The sequence below is a fragment of the Schistocerca cancellata genome, chromosome 4, assembly GCF_023864275.1.
Source record: "Schistocerca cancellata isolate TAMUIC-IGC-003103 chromosome 4, iqSchCanc2.1, whole genome shotgun sequence".
Lineage (NCBI taxonomy): Eukaryota > Metazoa > Arthropoda > Insecta > Orthoptera > Acrididae > Schistocerca > Schistocerca cancellata.
The window spans coordinates 276,527,621-276,552,084 of record NC_064629.1 but is presented as its reverse complement, the minus strand read 5'-3'; the positions used below and the strand labels follow the sequence as shown (position 1 = coordinate 276,552,084).

The 24,464-nt window shown below is 38.0% G+C and overlaps 1 protein-coding gene across 2 annotated transcripts in view; it reads left to right on the top strand.

The window, feature by feature from the left end:
- Window positions 1–20,070, top strand: part of LOC126183499 (DNA damage-regulated autophagy modulator protein 2-like) — a 238,448-nt gene extending 218,378 nt beyond the window's left edge. For both annotated transcript variants that reach the window (XM_049925537.1, XM_049925538.1), the window contains exons 6-7: window positions 9,486–9,642; window positions 19,800–20,070. In XM_049925537.1, the coding sequence (XP_049781494.1) occupies window positions 9,486–9,642; window positions 19,800–19,842 (200 nt within the window). In that variant the 3' untranslated portion in view covers window positions 19,843–20,070. The remainder of the gene's footprint in view (window positions 1–9,485; window positions 9,643–19,799) is intronic.
- Window positions 20,071–24,464: the final 4,394 nt, after the last annotated feature.

Below are 24,464 nucleotides of genomic sequence, written 5' to 3'. Positions count from 1 at the left end.
TTGAGCAGTTCCCAGAGTTTCACAGTAATGTGGAATACAGTTATTGTTTTCAACCTTGCAAATATAAAATATGAAGAACATAGTATGCACTGGAACTAGCCTACTTTTCCTGCAGACCTAAATGAGTGTTATTTATTAGTTAATTTATTGGACATTCATTTGGAACATACCAACATTTAGTTAGAAATTGTGTAAATATTAGAAGAAACAGGAAATAACTGACGGTTCTGTGAATTGTGTTTCAAACATTGGCTATTTTTCTAGATAAAGCCCAAAAAATATGGTATCTTCCTAGCCCAAAGAAAACATTACAGAAATAGCTTTTGCTGACAAAAAAAAACTGCAAATTTTTTGGATAAATGAAGGAGGGAGAAAACACTTAAAGTTAATCAGTGTGTAAAGCCAGTTTCATTTCACCAAATCTGAACATCAATTTTATAAATGTAAGAAGGGTTTGCATGAAATATGCACAAAAATGAAATTTGCAAAAGTGTGAAAGAAAAACAATTCTAAAGATTTAGAACTGCTCTTGAGAGTGAAAGTATCATTACTGAGGGAGATCTATGAGACCCTCTGAATTGCGAGTGAGGTGAGCAGTACTGATTTCCAGAAAAGGAAGTTGCAAAATTGCAATGTTTACTACAAGTAAACATGCAGGAATGTTGTCATTAATAAATAATACTATAGAGAAATTCATAGCTGATGTGAAGATGAAGCCTCTTGTTACCCCCCAAAATGCTGTGTATAAAGCCAATCAGTCAGGTTTCATGCAAGAACTGCATACAAACTGCACTTTATCATACTGAGCAAAAAAATATACTGCCTCTGTGCCTATGGTTAATGCTAAGACACATTCATATAAAACAATGCCCGAGATAAGTAAGTACTAGTGGATTACTGTCTCAGCAGTTTTATATACACTGAAGTGCCAAAGAAACTGATATAGGCAATACAGTCTCTTTGCCTTTGGAGAGTTCTAAGACACATTCATATAAAACAATGCCTGTGATAAATAAGTATCAGTGGATTACTGTCTCAGCAGTTTTATATACATTGGAGTGTCAAAGAAACTGGTATAGGCATGCATATTCAAATACAGAGATATGTAAACAGGCAGAATATGGTGCTGTGGCAGCAGCGCCTATATAAGACAACAAGTGTCTGGCACAGTTGTCAGATTGGTTACTGCTGCTACAACGGCAGGTTATCAAGACCTAAGTGAGTTCGAACATGGTGTTATAGTTTGCACATGAGCAATGGGACACAGCATCTCTGAGGTAGCAACGAAGTGGGGATTTTCCCATATGACCATTTCACGAGTTTACCATGAATATCAGGAATCCAGTCAAACACCAAATCTTTGACATCACTGCAGCCAGAAAAAGATCCTGCAGGAATGGGACTAACAGTGACTGAACAGAATCATTCAATGTGACAGAAGTGCAATCATTTTGCAAATTTCTGCAGATTTCAATGCTGGGCCATCAACAAGTGTCAGCGTGTGAACCATTCAAAGAAACATCATTGATATGGGCTTTCAGAGACGAAGGCCCACTCGTGTACCCTTGATGACTGCATGACACAAAGCTTTACATCTCACTTGGGCCCGTCAACACTGACATTGGACTGTTGATGACTGGAAACGTGTTGCCTGGTCAGACAAGTCTTGTTTCAAACTGTATCAAGTGGATGGATGTGCACGGGTATGGAGACAACCTCAAGGATCCATGGACCCTGCATGTCAGCAGGAGACTGTTCAAGCTAGTGGAGGCCCTGTAATGGTGTGGGGTGTGTGCAGTTGGAGTGATATGGGACCTCTAATATGTCTAGATACTCTGACAGGTGACATGCATGTAAGTACCCTGTCTGATCACCTGCATCTGTTCATATTCATTGTACATTCTGACAGACTTGGGCAATTCCAGTAGGAGATTGCAACACTACACACATCCAGAATGGCTCCAGGAATACCCTTCTGAGTTTAAACACTGCCAAATTCTCTAGACATGAACATCATTGAGCATATCTGGGATGCTTTGCAATGTCCTGTTCAGAAGAGATCGTCACTCCCTCGTACTCTCGCAGATTTATGGACAGCCCTGTAGGATTCATGGTGTCAGTTCCCTCCAGCAATATTTCAGACATTAGTTGAGTCCAGGCCACGTTGTGTTGCGGCACTTCTGCATGCTGATGGGGGCCCCACATGATATTAGGCAGGTGTACCATTTTCCTTGGCTCTTCAGTGTATCTGTCTTCAGGAACCTCAAGGACCAAAAATTAAAAAAAAAAAAGACTGTTCAGCTGCAAAAATATTGTAATCAGTGTAGAAAAATATGGAAGAATCAAAGAGAATAAGTTTCAGTATTACATCCAAAATATCCAGTTGCAAAAAATAATTCATTGTTTTTGTTGGGCTCTTGGCCTAAACATAATACACCACTGTCTTCAAGAGGACAATGAAAATACTTTTATTACACTTCAGATTTCACCTGGAACTAATAGTGTGTTTCAGCCTCTCGATAAAAATTTTCAACAGTGTAAAGCATTTTTCAGAAAATTATGGCAATATAATTTCCTATAGCTCTTTCTCATTCCAGCTTTATCAGTGGGACAGTATTATTAAACTTCAGTCATTTCTGCACTGTCAGTTTGCATCATCACATCTTACGAATTTAATGCATTAATTTTTGTTTCATCACATATCCCTGGTGTAAGGAAAATTTTTGCTTTCATCACTCCATAGACACATTGCATTTTAGATAACAGTGTATTTCTCTCAGTATGTTCTTCCTATCTGAAAAATTTCAGGGTAGGTTTTGACGTGTTGAACTAGACCAGTCTCTTGTTTGGAGACTATGCACATAGGCATAATAGGCACTTAACACTTATTTCAGTATTGCACCAGTCATTGAGTATTCTTAGTAGGTATGCACTTGCTTAACTTTTTGCTTTTCCCATCTTACATGTCAATCCACACATAATTCTAAAAATTTAATATAATTATTTTGCTGAATTTCATTGTTTCCTAATGTAGCCATTGTGTTGGTTTTTGTTTTATTTCTTCTATGGTAGAAGGTCATCCAAACAGTTTTCTTATCATTAACAATGAGACGATTATCTTTAAATAATTTTTCTGCTACATCTGTTGTTCTATCAGTTTTCTGCTGCTATTCATAATCAGTCTTTCTTTTCATAAAGAAGCTTGCATCATCAGCAAATAATATCAAAAATTGTTATGATAGGTCATTAATAAAAACCAAGAACAATAATAGTCCCAATACATAACTCTGTAGCATAATTAACATTTTCATATTCAGAACACTTTACCTTTGTGATAAATTTCTATTCTTCTTTTCCTATCAGATAAATCTGACTTTAACAGCTCATAGGAAACTCCATGTACACGTCAAACATATTGTTTTAAAAGAACTAGATAATGATTTATGAGGTCAAAATCTTTTGGAAAGGTCCACAAACAATCCACAAATTATTGCATTATCCTCTACAGCTTTGTAAACAAGTTTTAGGAAACTGAAGAAAGCTATTTGCATTGATTTGTCTTTTCTGAAACCATACTAAACATTTATAAGTTCTTCATTTTTGTTTAGGAGGTCTAACACTCTATTATACCATACATTATGTTTCAATTCTTTTTTAAGATAATATTGTTAGTGGTCTAAAATTTCTGATGTCAAACTTGTCACCATTTTTATAAACTGGTATTACTGTTTATGGCTTAAGTCCTCTTGGAAACACTTCAGGGGCAAAGGAGTCACCAGTTTTGTCAACAAGTTGAGGGACAATATTACCAGCACTACCAGTATATGCAATACTTTTGTCAGGGCTACCATCAAATCCACAGGTCATTTTAGTTTTTAGTTTAGTTCATATGTTTATATGTTTATTTATTAGCCATTTAGCATGTTTATAATGCAATTGGCTTTGTCAAAATACATTTTGCATATTTAGTGATAACCCTTTGTATTTATTTGAGTGTTACTGGATATAGGTGCAGTGTACTTTCACCTATTGGAATTTCTACCATTGTGTTTTGATTATATTTACTTGTGATCAGATTTTGAGCTATATTGGTATAATGACTATTAAATACATTGTCTATTAGAAGTGGATCGTCAACATTTTCATTTTTGTGTTTTATGGTGAATTTATTACTTGCTTTATCATGCTGCCTGTATCGTCTTTTTTGAAACCCATGCTGATTCCTACAGAGTAGTTGTCTAGTCTCCAGAAAAGTCATTATACTCGAACATAATACGTGTTCCAAAATTCTACAACTGATTGACGTTAGAGATATAGGTCTATAGTTCTGCACATCTTTTCGACATCCCTTCTTGAAAACGGGGATGACCTGTGCCCTTTTCCAATCCTTTGGAATGCTACGATCTTCTAGAGACCTTCGGTAGACTGCTGCAAGAAGGGGGCAAGTTGCTTCGCATACTCAGTGTAAAATCGAACTGGTATCCCATCAGGTCCAGTGGCCTTTCCTCTTTGGAGCGATTTTAATTGTTTCTCTATCCCTCTGTCATCTATTTCAATATCTACCATTTTGTCATGTGTGTGACAACCTAGAGAAGGAACTGCAGTGCAGTCTTCCTCTGTGAAACAGCTTTGGAAAAATACATTTAGTATTTCGGCCTTTAGTCTGTCATCCTCTGTTTCAGTACCATTTTGGTCACAGGGTGTCTGGACATTTTGTTTTGATCCACCTACCGCTTTGACATAAGATCAACATTTCTTAGGATTCTACTGGTACAGAACTGTCAGTGTCCTTGTTCCAGTTTACATTTTTCAATATGTGATTAAAGACCCTAATGCCTTCATCATTAATTAATCTCCTCTCTACATAATTGTCGGTATTGCATTTCTTGTGAGATTTCTTTAAAATCAATTTAATTGCTTGTTGATCAAAGAAACTTGTATCAATGGGCTCAGCTCTATTGCCACATTTTGATTTATCAATGAATGTTTGGTCAACAGCAGTTTCACATTTGCTTTAACACCTCTTGGTACCTTCTACACATTCTTTATAAACATTTTAAAAAACCCCTAATGACATAGATAGTGCAAGACAAGTAAATTAATAGGAGACAAGTGGGGCTGCGAATGTTGGGAAATACCCCTAAGGTGTATAACAAATGGTGACCATGTAATGTCACATCCATAATACAGAGGGTGTTTTTGACCTCATGTGTAAATGGATGAGTGAATGATGCAGTGTTTGCATTGAAGCAAATGGAGCAAATTTCAAACACCTTTTGTAAATGTGAGCTGTTGTAAATATAGAAGTTAAAAAATTATTGTCCTTACTGTAACAAAGTTCTTATACTGTTTTTCTTTCCTGTTCTCCTCTCTCTCTATCTCTCTCTCTCTCTCTCGCCTCTTTTCTTTTTCTTTTTTTTTAAATATCAGTATGTTGTAAAGACAATTCAGGTCATTTACTGGTAATGATGCAATTGAGAAGCTTATACTCATTTGGTTGTGACACAGCATGATAGGTTTTTGTTGTACGGTACTTTGCAATAAACCAGCAGAGACCATGAGACTGGTAAGTAAATTAATAAATTAATACGTCAATGTAAACACATATTTTTCTCATGCAATGAAAAAAATACTGACTGCTCAATGCATGACTCAGACCCTGAGCCTGACACACTGAAGTCAGACACATAACTGCAGAGCCACACGGATGTGAATACTTGACTTGGGTTGGGATGGTCAGGCGTGGCTTAATCGCTGCTTGCGTGGCAAGATACGTCATCTGGTGGCCTCACATGTTCAACATTTGTCATTCACTTTTGTGGTATTTCCCAACATTTGTGGTCTTACAGTAAATTATTTGTCTGATCATCATCTATGTCACTTCAGAGGTTTTTAAATGTTAATAAGAATCACTATGTGTATCCGCATTGTACATTCTTAGCTGATTGATCAGTTGCTATCCTTTTCTGCAGTTACCCATGAAATTAACGTTGAAATGTCCAAACACAATTGTGTATTTTGACTAACTGTTTAGTCAGTTCAAAATTCCATGTAGCACAGCTGAATAACATATGTTCCTACAAAGTTTTTCTTTTCATAACCAGATGCAGTCCATGTCCCATATAATCACTCCTCCTTAAAAACCAGTTAATATCTGCTATATTAGCATGACTTCACTGGGCAACACTTTCCATCATTATATGTTCTATTATTCCAGTCTCCCCTATGAAATAAGTGCACAGAATCACTTTTGTTTTAGTTGTTTTTGAAAGTAGCCTGTTCACAGCGTTCTGGAATTCTTTGAAACTCTAGGTCATTGCTCCATCGAGAACGATCACCCAGTGAAGTTTATTAAAATTCTTTACCCTTTTTTTTCTTTTTGCTAAAAACATATTTCAGTTGTGATTTCAGTTTGATTATGGATGACACAGAATATCTTGGTGGCAGTCTGTGATTTAGTAAACTAGCCAGTGTCATCCATGACTATATGTTAATAATAACATCTTGTGTCTTGCATCTGTGCATTTTTCAGCATAAAACTTCCCTACTTTTACTTACTATGACCTATTTTAAGGGCGTTACTATTCTCATTATTTCTTGTCTATTGAAGAGCACTTTTCTTGCTTTTGGGGTTTACATAGTTCATCACAAATAGCATGTCATAGCAGTCTGTGTGTGCATTCTTTTCAAAGGTTTTTTGGTTTTACTCTCTCTGTATTGTTTCTGTACACAACTTTTGTTCAGATATCCAAAGAAGTCAAGCTTTCTTGAATGAATTTGATCATATATTGCTTTGACATCAGCTTAAATTGAGCATGCTGATCATAAGTCATAAATTAGGAAGACACTCATTTTGTTTTGATATTTCATGTGAATTCATAGACCTCTTTGCCCACACAGTCAGTGCTACAATAAGGCAATGTCCCCTTGTGAAGACCTGAACATGGCTTACAATTTCCATTTTTAACTTCTGAATTTATATTTTATGACAGAGAATACCTTATTTAAATGACTAATGGAAAATCTCATATAAAGATGTGAAACAAATACTAACAAAGAGATAGAGGGCCTGGCCAGTACTTACCTCAGCTCAGTACAGCCGATAGATACACATAAAACAGAACCGAAAATTTACGTTCCTAGCTTTCGGAACAAATGTTCCTTCATTGGGGAGGAGAGAGGGGAAAGAAAGGGAAGAAGGGAAAGGAGATTCAGTTGTTGCAGCTGTTGGGTATTCAGGAAAGCCTCCTGAAGAGGTTGGCATAGGACGGAGCCATCCTGGTTCCCATGGCCGTTCACCTGATTTGTTTGTAGGTCTGGCCTTCAAAAGTGAAGTAATTATGGGTGAGGATGAAGTTGGTAAGTGTGATAAGGAACGAGGTATTTGGAAGATGGCTCCTTCCTATGCCAACCTCTTCATGGGCCGCATGGAGGAGGCTTTCCTGAAGACCCAACAGCTGCTTCCCCTGGCCTGGTATAGGTTTATAGATGACATCTTTGTGGTCTGGACTCATGGTGAAGAAACACTCCTTAATTTCCTCCATAACCTCAACTCCTTTTCGAATCAGAATTTCACCTGGTTCTTCTCCAAAACCCAAGCCACCTTCCTGGATGTTGACCTTCATCTTATTGAAGCTCACATCCACACCTCTGTTCATATCAAACCCACAAACAAACAACAGTACCTTCACTTTGATAGCTGCCATCCTTTCCACATCAAACGCTCCCTTCCCTACAGCCTAGGTATTTGTGGCAAACGTATCTGCTCCAGTGACGAATCCCTCAACAATTACACCAATAACCTGACCAGTGCTTACCTCTCCCGCAGCTATCCTGCAGACCATGTCACAAACAGATTACCCAAGCAATACATTCCTCCCCATCCAACAACAATGTTCGTACCCCCAGACCACACAGAAGCATCTCCCTTGTCACCCAATATTATCCTGGCCTCGAAAACATCAACAAATTACTCTGCCACGGATATGACTTCCTCAAGTCAACCCCTGAAATGCGATCATCCCTTGACAAAATTCTCCCCACACCACCCAGAGTTGCCTTTCGTCGCCCCCCTAACCTCCATAACATCCTTGTTAAACCCTACAATATTCCCAGACTACCTTCTCTACCCAGCGGTTCCTACCCCTGTAACCGACCCCGCTGCAAAACCTGCCCTATGCATCCCCCCACAACCACCTACTCCAGCCCCGCTACTGGTAAAACATACACAATTCAAGGCAGGGCTACATGTGAAACTACACATGTCATTTATCAACTGACATGCCTGCACTGCACAGCCTTTTACATCAGCATGACAACAACTAAACTGGCTGAGCGCATGAACGGACACAGACGAACTGTCCGCCTAGGAGATGCCCAATACCCAGTAGCGGAGCATGCCCTCCAGCATAATTCTAGGGACCTAGGAACCTGCTACACCGTATGTGCCATTTGGCTTCTCCCACCCAACACCAGTCCCTCTGAACTGCGGAGATGGGAACTTGCACTCCAACACATCCTTTCATCCCGCCATCCCCCTGGACTGAACCTACGTTAAACAACCTCACTCCCATTCACTCTTCAGTCTTCTCCTCTTTCCCTTTCCTCTTTAGCCATTCACGCATCTTTTCATCCTACATAGTTGTGTTTTTCTTTATACTGTATACCTCTTTACTTCTGTATGCATCCTCTTTGGTTTGAAGCTGGCACAGTACTTACAGTAGAATATCTTTGGCTTCCCTCTGACAACCATGCCGCCATCCTTGCTACCCTCCCTATTTTCCTTTCCCTGTTGCTTCATAACCTGGGTTGTGAGTAACTGAATCTCCTTTCCCTTCTTCCCTTTCTTTCCCCTCTCTCCTCCCCAATGAAGGAACATTTGTTCCGAAAGCTAGGAACGTAAATTTTCGGTTCTGTTTTATGTGTATCTATCGGCTGTACTGAGCTGAGGTAAGTACTGGCCAGCCCCTCTATCTCTTTGTTAGTATTAGAATACCTTATTTCATAGAGATAACACACTTTTCTGTCAGAAAAAAAACTGTTGCTGTAGTTATTGTACTATGCCAATGCTAGCATTTTTCTGGTTTAGGCTGCTAATTGTGTCCCATTAGAACAAATATGGATGTATATATAAAGCATGTAATTTTAAAACCACAAAATAATAATTGCAGTATAAAGAGCTGGAGTTTCATTAGTCTTAAGCTTGAGTCCAAAATGTGTATTTGTATCACTGTGTAATATTGTGTTTGAGTTGAAGAGAGATCAATGTCCTACAAGAGGATATTAGTGATTTCAAGAACTGGAATATAGTTTAAATTATGCCGTTATCAGACACTGTATAGTAAGGATCTTATACAATACAATGTAGTGTATAACACTGAATTTATTAATCATTACATAGAAAGTAATTTGTAATGTTCAATAACATAGCTGCTGCCATATTCATAGGTGCATAAATTCTCAATAATTTTGTATTTCCTATTCAGGAGAAGATCCAATGAAATGGAAACCCACTGATCGTGGATATGTAACGCACCTAGTAAGTGCTATATCTGAATGGGTTGTTTCTGTCAGCTTCTGCCTGTTTATTCTCACGTTTTATAGTGAGTTTAAGGAAATCTCTATCGAATCACCAGTATTCAGGTAATTTTATTTGTATGTAATAAAACTGATGACTGTTCTGGTGATGGATTTTTAGTTGGCACTGCTTGTTTAATATTACACAGACTTTCTCAATGTTTAAAATGTAGATTTTCAAAATGATAAGCAAAAAATAATAAAGCTTTGTAATTTAATAATGGTGATAATATGATTCTAGTCAGAATAGCATGTGATATAGTAAATAAGATAAAAATGAAAGTAAATTTCGTGAAAATAGCACCAAAAAAAGAAACAGTTAGAGGGTGGGAGAGTATAAATGAAAGAAAAGCCATACAGAAAAAAATAACTAATTTTGGAGACAAATGGCCAGCTGACGGCCAACACCTTCAGGTGGCAGCAATGGCAGGTGAGCCGCATTGACTACATACTGCACCCATGTGCTTGGTGAAGCCATGGAAGTGGCATGCAGAGATTGGTAAATTCCAACTGGCCGTGGCCAGTAGACCATGATGGGCAAACATATTTTTATGTAACTCCAATAACAATGTTGCATGTACATGGGTAGCATGCAGCAACATAGCGGGTCTTGTTCCACTGGTGCTGGAACTCTGCCTGTGCTGTGGCATGTATCAAGTGGCACAGTGGACTCTGTGAACTTTATACCAGCACGAAGCAATGTGCCAGTGCAGTGCACTGTGGACAGCCCCAGCTCACATGATGAAATTGTGATGAATACTTCTGACTAGCCACACAGTGTTGGATGTGGACCATGGATATTTTTTGGGCCAAATGGTATGTGATCCAAACTTCTGACACCAATATGTACATACCACAACTGGTGTGGAGGTGGTCTGTACCAAGTATCAGAATGAGTGCCGGAAGGGAGGCAGTTTGAAATGAAAGAGGGGAGTAAGGTAACCTTTTTACTTTATTCTGACAGTAAGGTGTATGTAAGTGCATGTCCAGGCTGGGCTGGAGGAGTGTCCAACAGACTGAGTGACAGTTGAATATGGGAATAGAAAGAGGAGACAAATCTGTTTCATGATTGAACTAGCAGGTGACTGGTCAGAGAGAGGAGAGATGGAGGCAAATGGCAGAACGTACAAGGCCATCTGTTACACCTGAAAGCTACAAACCAAGATGAGTGCCTGTCCTGCCTTAAATCTGGAAACCAAGAGAGTGACTTCACTGTCCTCTTCTCCCCAGGACATGGCCATTAGGAACAACATGACTTCTCCTTCCTGCCTCCCTATTGGCAGATCGGTGGCATGAGTAACTTAGTGCATTCACCAGAAGGCTGAAAGGTTAACCTGTCAGCTGCTTTTACCAGAAAGAACTGCTTCTGTCCTGAAGAGTCAAGCCTGTTGGTCACACACTGCAAGAACTCATGCTGTGGACTTATGCATGTAGGCTGGTTCAGCTACATGAATGAATGAAAATTTTAAATTCTCAATAAAATATCAATGAATTACTTCAGTAACTCAAACTGGCTTGGCACCCTGTACAATATTTCTCCCTTCCATAAGGCTCATGTTAGTGGGGCATTGACCCTTGTGGGAGCTTAAATCTATGGGAGGGATCTGTTACAATTGTTTTTAGTTAGTGTAAGTGGGGGGGGGGGGGGGGGGGATTTATATGTAGTTAAATTTCTGAGATTTATCAATGATGTAAATAACAATCAATACTAAATGTCTAATTTTATAATTGTTTCTAATCAATCAGATTGTTCAGGGGAAAAATGATGTTGATTTTCATATCACAGAATCATTGGACTTCCAATCAGAAGTCATACAATAATTTGAAAGTATTAATCTTATCCTTTGAGAATATGTTACATTATAATACAATAATTGGATAAAACACAATGACACCATAAGTATTCCCAGTATTAAGAAACTTCATTAATAAAATTCCTTTTGTACTGCAAAAGCTATATGCACTTGCGTGCTTGATGTGTTATAGATACTGGTTATGCCAAGAGAAAAGCTCACTGACAATGGCAAGAAAAAAAGAGAGGAGTGCTAGTTGGACATGGTAAGAAGGGAAACATGATGCTTCAGCAATCTTGGCTGGGAAAGACAAAATAGGGAATTGGTACAGCCAGAAAATGAAAGAGTAAAGAATATCATTGGTGACACAGCAAGAGGATAAGAATCAGACAGGGGAGAGCAAAATTAGCTGAGCCACTGAAGGCAATCACCACTGATATAAAATCACAACACAGATTGATGGAATAGATTATAGTGGTCTGGCCCCTCAGCTGTGTGAAGAAACTGTGCCATGAAACAAATGTTCAAACTCATCTCTGATTGCCACAAAAAACAACACAAAGTTAAAATAAGGTAATGTAAAAGGAATTAGGAGCTGCCAAAAGCATCAGTACACTGGAAAAGTTGTACCAGTTGAGGGTGTAAATGGCATTTGAATTACTGGTAAAAATGAAGTCTTAGAACCAGTGTACTGAAACACCATGTTTTGTGATTCCCCTAAACAGGTAAAAGTACAATCATTAAAGTATGGACTCCTTTTAACCCCACAGAAAGTAAATAAAACACTAACTACCTCAAAAGTTTCTTCACATGTTCATAAAACAAAACTAAACATGTGTTTATAATCAAAGATAAAGAACTGCAATGATTCTGTATAATAGCACTTGTTGCTGTTAATCAAGTCCCACAGAAAAATTATCTCAACAAGGGAATGAAAATAAAATACAAGATAATTGCACAAAAGAACATTAATGTGGAAAGCCCTACCGTGACAAACGGTTGATGCCTACCACACTAAACCCATCTCCCATCAGTTATCATATGTAATAATGTTACGCACTAACTCATCTATTATCACCTGAAAAAAAAAAATCCATTAATTCAACACCAGTCTAATTTCCTTCTGTGGCAAAACACATGGAAAATTACTGATTGCATAGTATTTGAAGAAATAAAATGCAAAATTATGTGGCTACAAACTTATTCTACTTCATTGCCACTGTAGATAAAGCCTGGTTTCAAACTATCATTTAATATACTAGATCATCAAAAGTTTAATATATCAACACAGTGCATTAAACGACAGGTCTGAAATCTACTGACACAACATGTAAGTGATGCCACTCCTACAGTATATGAAATTGTTTCCAAAGAGTGATTAACACAAAGCAGCTCTATATACCTGTTCAACAGCAGCACTAGATAAAAGTAAATCATGGAACCATCTATATTTATCAATAACACACAGACTCTACAAATGGTAGATACAATGCCAATGTACACAACAAGAACTAAAAATAATTCTAGTATCTCTGAATGATGCACTATTGTGACAGAAGGAATTACAGTAACTCATATTTACCAGGTGTCTTTCCTATGGGTTGTCTCTTTCATTTTTTCTGTTGTTTTGGCAGATATTTGCAGTTTTGTTTTGCAGCTTGTAGCTGGAGTGAACTCAAAAAATGACCAAGTGGGCAGCATGGTGGGGAAGGCACTAAGCATAGAGAAAATGTGATAGCCATATGGAAAGGCTGACAGGGTGGGATATTCTTTGTGGGATAGAGTGAGGTAGAGTGCTGTAAGGTGCCTACAATGAGGGGGGGATGGGTGGTTGTGCATCACACTCTTCTGAGTTTAAACACCACCAAACTCCCCAGACTTGAACATTATTGAGCATATCTGGGATGCCTTGCAACGTCCTGTTCGGAAGAGATCTCCACTCCCCCATACTCCTGCAATTTTATGGACAGCCCTGTAGGATTCGTGGTTTCAGTTCCCTCCAGCAATACTTCAGAAATTAGTTGAGTCCATGCCACATCATTTTGTGTCACTTCTGCATGCTCATTGGGTCCCTACACGATATTAGGCAGGTGTACCAGTTTCTTCGGCTCTTCAGTGTATATTGCCGCACAGGATTTTCACATTAAGTGCGATACTTTAGTGCTGTATTAATACATGTATGCTCCAATTTCTTCTGTGTTCGAAAATAACATGCATAGAAGGGAGGTGTACAGACAACAACATCCCCATCTTGGATTGGATAAAGTGGATTTTTTAAACTGGGGAGTCTATGTGGGGGGTGGAATGGCAGTTAGTACTTGATGCCCAAGCTGCACCTACTTGACTCGCAGTGTGGTAGGAGTAAGTGATGCCAGCCCATGGCCAGCGGCAGGCACGATCACAAGGGGTCAGCCAACGAGAAGTCACAGCTTTGCATGTCACGACTAGCAGGTACAAAGAAAGGTTGTGGCTGGATGGCATTTCAGGTACTCTGTATACTCAAAAGATGGTGTTGGACTAAACTGGATGTGACTGGTCAGTTTTTTCTCATTGGAGATGATGTGTTCAAGTAAGATAATGAATTATGACTAACTGAAAACCTCAGCTGCTGACAGTTGTTGTTGATATACCTCGATGTGGACAGCTGAAAATGTGTGCCCCGACCAGGACTCGAACCCGGGATCATGGCAGATGCTCTGTCCATCTGAGCCACTGAGGACACAGATGAATAGCGCGGCTGCAGGGACTTATCCCTTGCATGCTTCCCGTGAGACTCACATTCCCAACTGTCCACAATTCTACATATGTATTATACCTTATAGACATTTGCCCAACCACTCATTACTCACACACACTTTGGCGATTCCCGTAAGAGTTTGGGCAACATTGGGGTATATCAACAATACCTGTAAGCAGCTGAGGTTTTCAGTTAGTCATCATTTACTCCAGTGAAAAGCTGCACGGTCATCAACAGTAACTGTTTCTTCGAGAACAAGTTACTGTCTTCGTATATAAGATAATGAACACTACATTTGTAAAAAATATAGTAGGTGTACCAGTTTCTTTGGCTCTTTAGTGTATGTGACATGTTTATCATCTGTCTGCTTGTTCTAACTAATTCTTTGACAAACATGGAAGGCTAATTTATTTTAATAATTTTTTAGTGGCCGAGAACTATATTACATGATACTTCACGATTTGCTGAACTTTCTGGTTTCTTCCAGATACAACACCAAATAATCTCTCAAACAAATTTTCACTTTTTCCTATGTCAAGATACATAACAATGTGACATGCCTAACATATCCTAGTACAGATTAAAATCTAATGCCATTTAGGTTTTATAGATGAGCTGCAACACAGATTTTTAGTATGTGATAAAACTGAAAAATGAAAACTGTAAAGGGAAAGGCAAGTGGTGGCATGTCAATCTACCAGCAACCCATGACCAGATTTTTTCAGTGGGTGAGAGATGTAGAAATTATGCTGGCCAGGGTAATAGCTGAACACCCCCTGTATTGGGATACACCAGTACAGCATGGGAAACAGTAGTTGAAAAAGAACATCGAGGAGACCTGGAATATAAGGTACAATCACTGGCAATAACACCTCAGATATATAATGCCTGCTCTCCAAATTACAGGCTAAACATACTATAGATGATCATGTTGTCTTCCCAGTGGAACATCAGATCATCACACCACAAACTCGACCTGTATGGCGATAACAACTCCAATCTGGCAACTTTTGTTCTGCTCAGAAAGTTCCTCTATGAATATGTACACCTTGACACTGTACACAGAAACAAAAATCTTCTGAAAAGATGATGTGCTGCCACTGCTGTATCCTGTTTTGCCATTATGCACACTACTGTAGGCAAGTCTCTCTCTATTGCTGTGTTAAGAGAAGTCTCAACAAAAGTTGCTCTACTGAAAGTCTATGTGAATATTTCTCATGCTACAAACACAGCCATTTGTTTCTGTGTGCTAGTCACACAGGTTCACTGAGAACCTGCATGACATTGTGTATGGCAGCCCTGAATTCATCAGTTTCACATTCACATGGCAGTCATGGGTTACTGACGAACACGAGAAGCAGTATCATGTAACAATGCGCCACAGTGTCGATAGGTCATGATTCTGCCGTTTTTTAATTCTGACAGATACTGATAGATGTTTATCCTCCTTACATGAGGCGTAATATGGTCTTCTCATGAATGGACAACATTCAAATGTGATTTCCAAATGAGATACCTGCTCTGTAATTTCTATAGAGTGAAACCTCACATAGAAAGTGTAATTCATTCCAGGATCTTACTCATAGTGCAGAACACTCATTAAGCAAAACAATTTATCCCATATGAATTAATATAAAATATAATAATGTGTTTCATTCAGAAAAAGTACTAAACATTTTATCTTATTCATGCTATTTATTCAAAGAAAATTAAACATAAAGTATTGTGTACTTTATTATTCACAATATATACATAATTCTTTTTTACAAGGAAGCTGTCTATAATCTGCCAACGCTTCAACACTTGGCAAAAATGTGGCTCAGCATTATCATCAAACAAATTCGTAGCATGCCTAGCAACTGCTCTATTGGGTTGATGATTTTCAATGCATTATGCAACTGATTCCCATGCTTTCAGCATTTCTCTTATTGTGCCAGAAGGTTGCTGCTTTGCTGTTACAGCCTCCTCCTCCTCCTCCTGCTCTGACGGACTCCTCTCCACAACTCCCTACTGTGAAAAACACTGTAACTCCATAAACTCTTTGGCAATTGTTTCTTGGCTGTGATCTTCCATAAGCTCATCGATAACATTGTTATCCACTTCTAGTCCCATACTCTTGGTCAAAGACACAATCTTGTTGACTGCAGGCTCCACAGGTACTGATGCAAATGCCTCAGGGTCACATTTGACAATGCACTCTGACCAAAGCTTCTTCCAAGCAGAAGTGAGAGTTCTCTTGGTAACCACTGTCCCCACCTTTCTGATCATGGTTACACAGGCAACGATGTTGAAGTGATATTTCCAAAACTCTCTGAGAGTAAGACTTGCAGCTTCAGTCAACTCAAAACAATGCTCAAAGTGTCCTTTTGTGTAGAGCTTCTTAAAGTTAGAAATAATCTGCTGGTCCTTAGGCTGGAGTAATGGAGTGGTGTTGAGAGGCAGAAACTGGATCTTGATGAATTGAACTCCTTCAAGGAGGCCTGGAGAATGGGCAGGACCATTGTCCATAACAAGCAAGACATGGGGAGGCAGATTCATCTGAAGCAAATATTTTTTCACTGAATGACATAACATTTCATTGATCCAATCACAAAAAAGATCACATGTGACCCAAGCCTTGTTGTTGGATCTCCACACTACATTTAACCTACTTTTCTGAACTTAACACTTCTTGAAGGCTTGTGGAGTTTCTGAATGGTAAACAAGCAGCGGCTTAATTTTAAAATCACTACTTGCATTGGCACAGAATAGCAGTGTGAGACAGTCTTTCATTGGCTTGTGACAGGGCAATAGATTCTCCTCTGCTTTAGCATCTTTTTCCGGAATAGACTTGTCTCATCGCAATTAAAAACCTGTTGTGGCAGATAACCCTCAGAATCTACGAGCATCTTTAAGATGCTGATGAACTTCTCTACCGCCTTTGTGTTGGAGCTGGCTGTTTCGCTGTGCTTCACAATGCTGTGGATGCCAGTTCTTATCTTAAGCTCCTTGAAACACCCACAGCTTTCCTTAAACATTTTTTTGGCAGCTGATGATCCTGGCATCTTCTTAACAATGTCAGCAAAATCATTCATGCCTTCTCACAAATGATGTTCTCGTTAATAGTTTAACTTGCAATTGCTTTCCATTTATCCATACAAGGAGCAACCTTTCAACATCATCCAGAATACGAAACCATTGTTTAGCTACTCTTGTCGTTCCCTTTGAGGCATTTATCTCCTTAATCCTGTCCTCGTTCTTGAGGATAGTGCAAATAGTGGATGAAGACCTATTGCATGTGAGTGCTACATCAGCAACAGTCACACCACATTCATGTTTCTCAATGATTTCATGTTTCTTTTCTAAGGTCATTTTCTTTCTTTTATGATTTTCTTCTTACGACTTTATTTTCGGGGACATTTCTATGAAGGTTATTAAAATTTACACACAAAAAACACTGAGTGAACACAAATTTAGAAAAATGTGTGAGCACAAGCTGCACTAAGATGGTAGCAGAAAGAGCGCTCCCCAGACTGCAGTATGTACTAAAGACATTGTTTATGTGCTGCTGCTGACAATGATAGGTGTTTATATTGTTGAACATTTCCCTCACCATGGACAAACGGTTGGTGACATCACACTAAATCATGATCACTCATTATGCAAAACATGGCTCATTAAGCAAGCCATTTTTTTGTAACTTGTTTTGCTTGTTATACAAATTGCGAACTGTGAGAGTATGGGAGGTGCTCATTAAGCAAGGTTCCACTGTATGCAAAAGGCAATGTCCTGACTGACTGACTTACTCACTCACTCATCATCGCCAAGCCCAAATTGCTGAGGATAGAAACTTGAAATTTGGAGAAGATGTGGATCTCATACTTTAGGCATAATTTAAGAATGGATTTTTTTTTAAATTCTAGCCCTAAGGGGATGGTGAAATAGGGGATGGCCCTTTTTTTTAATGAAGCTCTTAAGGAAACTTGGAAGCCAGACCTACAAAAACTGGTATTTCGTTTCTCAGTCATAAATAAAGAAATATGTGTTTTGGCATATTTTGGAAATTTAACCCTATGGGGGTGAAATATTGGGTGAAAGCTTTTTTTGAAAATATATTATTATTAAGGAACTACTAAAGTATTTTCAAAGCTACATCTGTGAACAGTGGTACTTGACTTCTCAGTTAAGGTAGAAATAAAAAGAAATGTATTTCTATGTTTTTGGCCATTTAACCCCTAAGGGGGTAAAATAGGGAATGAGAGTTTTTATGAAAATATTTTATTATGAAAGCATTTTTAAAGCTAAATCTATGAAAATTTTAGGCTGGCTTCTCAGTTAGAAATAAAAAAAATTTGTTTCACTGGTTATGGAAAGTCAACCCCTATGAAGGTGAATTGGGGATGAAAGCTTTTATGGAAACACTTCATTGTGCAAGCATTTCTGAAGCTACACCTATGAAAATTTGTATTTGGTTTCTCTGTTAGAAATAAAACATATGCATGTCACTGTTTTTGGAAATTCAAATCCTACGAGGGTGGGGGTGGGGGGGGGGCTGAAATAGGGGGTGAAACATTTTGTGAAATATTTCATTTCAAAAGCATTTTTAAAGCTAATTCTTTGAAAATTGGTATTTGGCTTCCTGGTTAGAGATGAAAAAATACGTGTTTCACTGTTTTTGAAAATTCAACCCCTGATGGCATGAAATAGGGTCAGATTGATTCCCCAGCCGAAGCCGCTGAGGATAGAAACTTCAAGTCTGGTGAAGGTTTGGATCTTATATTATATGCATTGTTTAAGAACTGATTGTCCAAAATACCTCCTAGGGGGTGAAAGGCTTTTTGAAAGTATATAACTATTAAGGGAATTTGGAAGCTAAAACTACAAAAACTGGTATTTGGTTTCACAGCCAGAAAATAAATAGCATGAGTTTCAGCATTTTTGGAAATTCAACAGCTAAGAGGGTAAAACAGTGGGAAAGTTTTTTGAAAATAATTAATTACTAAAGAACTACAAAAGTATTTTTGAGGCTACATCTATGACAATTCGTATTTGACTCCTCGGTTAGAAATAAAAAAGTAGATGTTTCAGTATTTATGGATATTCAACCCCTAAGGAAGTGCAATGGGGATGAAAAATTTTGAGAACATATTTCATTACATTAAAAAAAATTAAAGCTAAATTTATGGAAATTGGTATTTCACTTCTCAGTTAGATATAAAGAAATATTTGTGAGGGAATGAAAGTTGCTATGGAAATATCAACACAAGAATCCGAAAGGCATGACTATCAAGAACTTTGGACTCCAGCTACAAGAACTGCTTTTTTGTTGTCAGAAGCACATTCAGAAAAGGCCATGCTTATATGGTCTTAATTAGCATGGAAAGCTTAGAAGCTTTTGCAATTTGTGAACAACATGAAAATTTGATTAAATAAAAACAAAAAAATCTCTGCAGGCCACACAGTCTATGTGAGTGAAGCAGTGGGTGCTAAGCTAGTCTTTCCTTATATACAGGATGTAGATGGTGTTATTATTAACTACTTTGTGTTGTTGTGCTAAATGCTAATCATTTGCACATCCAAGAATGTAGTACACTTCATAACAATTTGAAGTTTGTTGTGTGCTGTCTTCATGGTGTTGCAATTTTAATGGCCAGTAGTGTAATTTCATTTCATCTTTTTAATCATAAACTGATCAGTGATCTGCTGTCTTTCAGGAAAAGCCTACCTGATGCCAGTACGACTGATATTCAATTATAATCAAATTTTGGGTGAGTTCTTTGATATTAAAAGGTCCACCAGATGACAGCACAGCTGATATTCAGTTATAAAATTTTGGATCAGTTGTGTGACATGGAACAGTTAATACTCAAATCCACTGAAGCAAGTATGTGGTTCAGTCTCAGACTTACGAAATGTAAGGTTCATGTATGGCAACATGATGCAGTCTGTTTTCTTCATAAATGCTGTATATTTATGACATGCCTTCCAGTGTAACAAAACTTTCAGAATAAAAACGTTGTTTTATTTTGTATTCTGAGTTTGAAGCGGAACTATTCATTTCATGTGAGGACTAAATTTTTGTTTTATTTTATATTTTGAGCAATTCATTCAGAATATTAACTGGTGCGAATAGAAAGCAAAAGGTTCTTTAATTTGTACTGTGAGATGGTATGAAAGAAAATGCTGCACCATTATATATATGATATGATATAATATTCCAAATCTTCACTGGAAAATGTGATAGAGAGAACTCCAAAAGGAGGTCCTCACCAATAACTAACTACATAAACATGTCTGTGATGTAGATATGTATGGCAGATGTGACAGTGTGGGTGAGAATTTCTGCTTCTGAATAGTATTTGGACACTGCAGACAAGAATTCCTGCTTATGTATAATATTTGGATTTTAATACCCACAGTGACCAACTTAAGTATTCACCAATCTGTTGTAGTTCCCCTTCTCCCAGTTCAAAGTAGCAGTTACACAACAATGAATTGTAACAACTGTATAATTAAATTTAATGTGACATATATCCATAGATTATTGCCATTAAAATGATATTGCTTAACATGTTGACTGCCATAAGTCTGCCAGTGGACAAGACACCATGTTTTCGCCACTGACCATGAGCTCCACTTCATTTAGTTAAGTACCCTGTATATCTTTGGATGAGATGTTTTACAGTACAACCACAGTCATATGCAGCTTTTACAGTACAACCACAGTCATATGCAGCTTATTGATGAAACATGTACTGTGGATCAACATGGCTTGTAGATGCAATGTGGGGTTGGTGAGATATAATCAGTCTAGTCTTTGTTGCAGTTGTGGCTTCTTACTGTTATACTTGCTGTAGATCTCTTGTCTCAGTATGCATTAATTCTCATTTCTTAATTGTGTTGTCACTAGTGTTCAAGAAATCAGATATAATATATTGTTCAACATTTTTAATTTAGTGTTTTATAGCTCTACCTTCAACAACGTTTTTATTGCTGATTATTATGAAATTTCAATATCAGTTTACACCCATTGTAAAGTTGACTGCTAATTTATTTTTTACGATGAAGACTGAGATTTACTTTACTGTATAATAAAGCATAAGTGGTCTTAGCTCAAACGGATCCCTTACTGTCTACCAGTGAGATGTCACAAAATTATAAATATCAAAAAATGATTGGTTTCATGATGAATTACTTAGGATGTTGTAAGAATCAGATTTTCATTTTGAAGAAGCTGTGACTGTGGGCATAACTGATAGCAATGGAAGTTATGATGACAATGAACATGTTTGTAATGATGATGGCAGTGGTAAGAAGTTTAGTCGCCATTTTGCAGATGTTAATAAAAATAGGTATGTAATGTATCCAACAACTGAAGATTATTAGAGCACAAATGCTTTGTTCAAGAACAACATTTTGCCCAAAATAAAGAGGAAATCTTGCTTTTAGTTACTCATTCATTGTATTCAGTTTGCAGAGGATGAGTAAATGTTGTGTCCAAAATTTTGGCAGAAAGAATTGTGCTGCAGCTTATGGATCGTTTTTATAGAGCGCCAAAAAGTTGTTACACATTATTCAACACCAGTTCCTCTTGCAAAACAACTCCTTGCATAAGAGAAAAATTTGGTGGGGACACTGAGAAAGAACAGAAGGCATCTATTACCAGTTATGAAACATACCATAAAAATGGTTAAGTAGTAGGTAAACTGTCATCTGAAAGCATTGTAGTTGCAAAATAGAAGAGAGGAAGAGACATGGTCTTTCTTTCAACAAAACACTTGTTAGATATAGTTCCATCAGGCTAAGACCAGTCTGGAAATGAAAAATTAAAACCAGAAGTCATCATTGAACATAACAAAGGGTAGACATTTCAGTTCAAATAGCTAATTACTTCTATACTTGCATAAAACAATTGATGGTACCATAAAATTCTATTTGATACCTCTTGAACACCTCAGTGGTAAATACATCAAAACAGAATAGGAAACTAACTGGAAACATAATCAAAATAAACCGAGCAAGGTGGTGCAGTCGTTAGCACATTGGACTTACATTCGGGAGGACAACGGTTCAATCCCACATCCAGCCATCCTGATTTAGGTTTTCCATGATTTCCCTAAATCACTCCAGGCAAATGCTGGGATAGTTCCTTTGAAAGGTCATGGCCAACTTCCTTCCCCATCGTTACCTAATTTGATGAGACAGATGACCTCGCTGTCTGGTGTCCTCCCCCAAACAACCCAACCCAATAAAAATTAACAAATTCATGTATCAATTATACATTTACTTGGAATGTAAGCTGAGCAAGAATTTTTGCAAAGCTCTACAAGCCAACAAAGGTTACTGCAAGATAATGGTCTGGTATAAGGAAATATAAAGTGCCACTGTCCGACAGTTACACAAGAAAAGGATAACAGAAATAGAAAAATGTGAAAGAAATTGGAGGAGTGTTTATTTGAACATTTATGAAACTTACAGAGTGTCTGAAGTTTTGAAACTAATGGGAAGGTAGTCACACTCTGTGAAACCTGCAACAAATGGCTCTGTCTACCTTGTTATTCATAGATACACTGATTGTTATGTACCTTCATCTTCAATCCTGTGCACCTACCCAGTAATTTGTATACCGTACTGTATACATGGTTGAGTTTCCTTTGGTTTATAGTTTAGCTATTGATTACAACTAGTTTTAGATTATAATTCATATTATGCTATAGCTAACCTGCAGCAGCCAGTAGCCTCATGGTGTGCTGAGTTCACATGTCACACATGTCTGCAGGCACACTTCAAGATTAAAAAAAAAAAAATATTGATCTATAAGGAACATGTTTTACATAAGGCTGGAATAAAATAACTTTTTTATATGATTTCCAAATTTTTGTGTCCATGTGAACTGGCCTTACCTGCACTGACCTGCCAGTGAAGCATCCATTACTATGTGTACATCAGCAAACATGTTAATGTGTACTCTTACAATCTTGTATGTTCTGAAAGGCTTGAATGCTTATGTTACATTAGCACATAGCACACCACTATAGCATCTCACACTACATATTTTAACATGACATAAGCAGCTGAAAGAAAGTGTAGCACCATCCTTATCACTTCCATTGTGATTCTTTTTCCCACTCCAGAAACCACTCTCACAAAACTCTCTCAACAAGGAAATTGCTATGTACAGCCACCTGCGTATCATGAGGTGACAAAGCTGCATCCTCAGTGCAATTCAATAGAGTGCTGTGTGGGTCCAGTAATGGCTTGTTTACACCATTCAAACCATTAATGTACCTTGAAGGATGATTTTAAGCTTAAGGCTGTGTGCAAATTGTTACTTTACAGAAAAAAGTTGACAGAATGGAAAGTTGCCTGCTGTATTGATGTACACTAAAAGAACATTATTGGAACATCCAGTCACTATTCTAACACACAGAACACGGAAGTTATGCCTCATATGATTACAATACATTTCATTATCTACCATATTGCCCAGGTCCTTGTTAATCAGTTGCACAATTTCAGCATGGGGGAAGGTTCATCAGTTAATCCATCATCACTGAATTCCTTCAAGGGGTCCTTCAATTAAGAATTCAAAATTTATAAAAGTTGTGTTACTACATTAGTATCTTGTTTAGTAAAGGGTACAGTACTCAGTACCAGCAGCTTTGGTTATTAAAAGTTTTTTCACTAACTCACAGACGTTAAATAACAAATAATTTCCTGAACTGCATGTCTGAATCAATTTTAGTTAGTCGTGGTGACCAGAGACCCTTTCAGGGATGATATTATGTTTGGCTCAACTGTTCCTGAGCTACACTATGTGATCAAAAGTGTCTGGACACCTGGCTGAAAATGACTTACAAGTTGGTGGCACCCTCCATCAGTAATGCTGGAATTCAATACAGTGTTGGCCCACCCATAGCCTTGACAACAGCTTCCACTCTCACAGGCATATGTTCAATCAGGTGCTGGAAGGTTTCTTGGGGAATGGCTGCCCATTCTTCATGGAGTGCTGCACTGAGGGGAGGTATCAATGTCAGTCAGTGAGGCCTGGCATGAAGTCAGTGTTCCAAAACATCCCAAAGGTGTTCTATAGGATTCAGGTCAGGACTCTGTGCAGGCCAGTCCATTCCACGGACGATAGTGTTGTGTAACCACTCCTCCAAGGCCGTGCATTATGAACAGGTACTCAATAGTGTTGAAAGGTGCAACCGACATCCCCGAATTGCTCTTCAACAGTGGGAAGCAAGCAGGTGCTTAAAACATCAATGTAGGCCTGTGCTGTGATAGTGTCCTGCAAAACAAGGAGGGGTGCAAGCCCCCTACATGGAAAATACAACCACACCATAACACCACCGCCTCCGAATTTTACTGTTGGCACT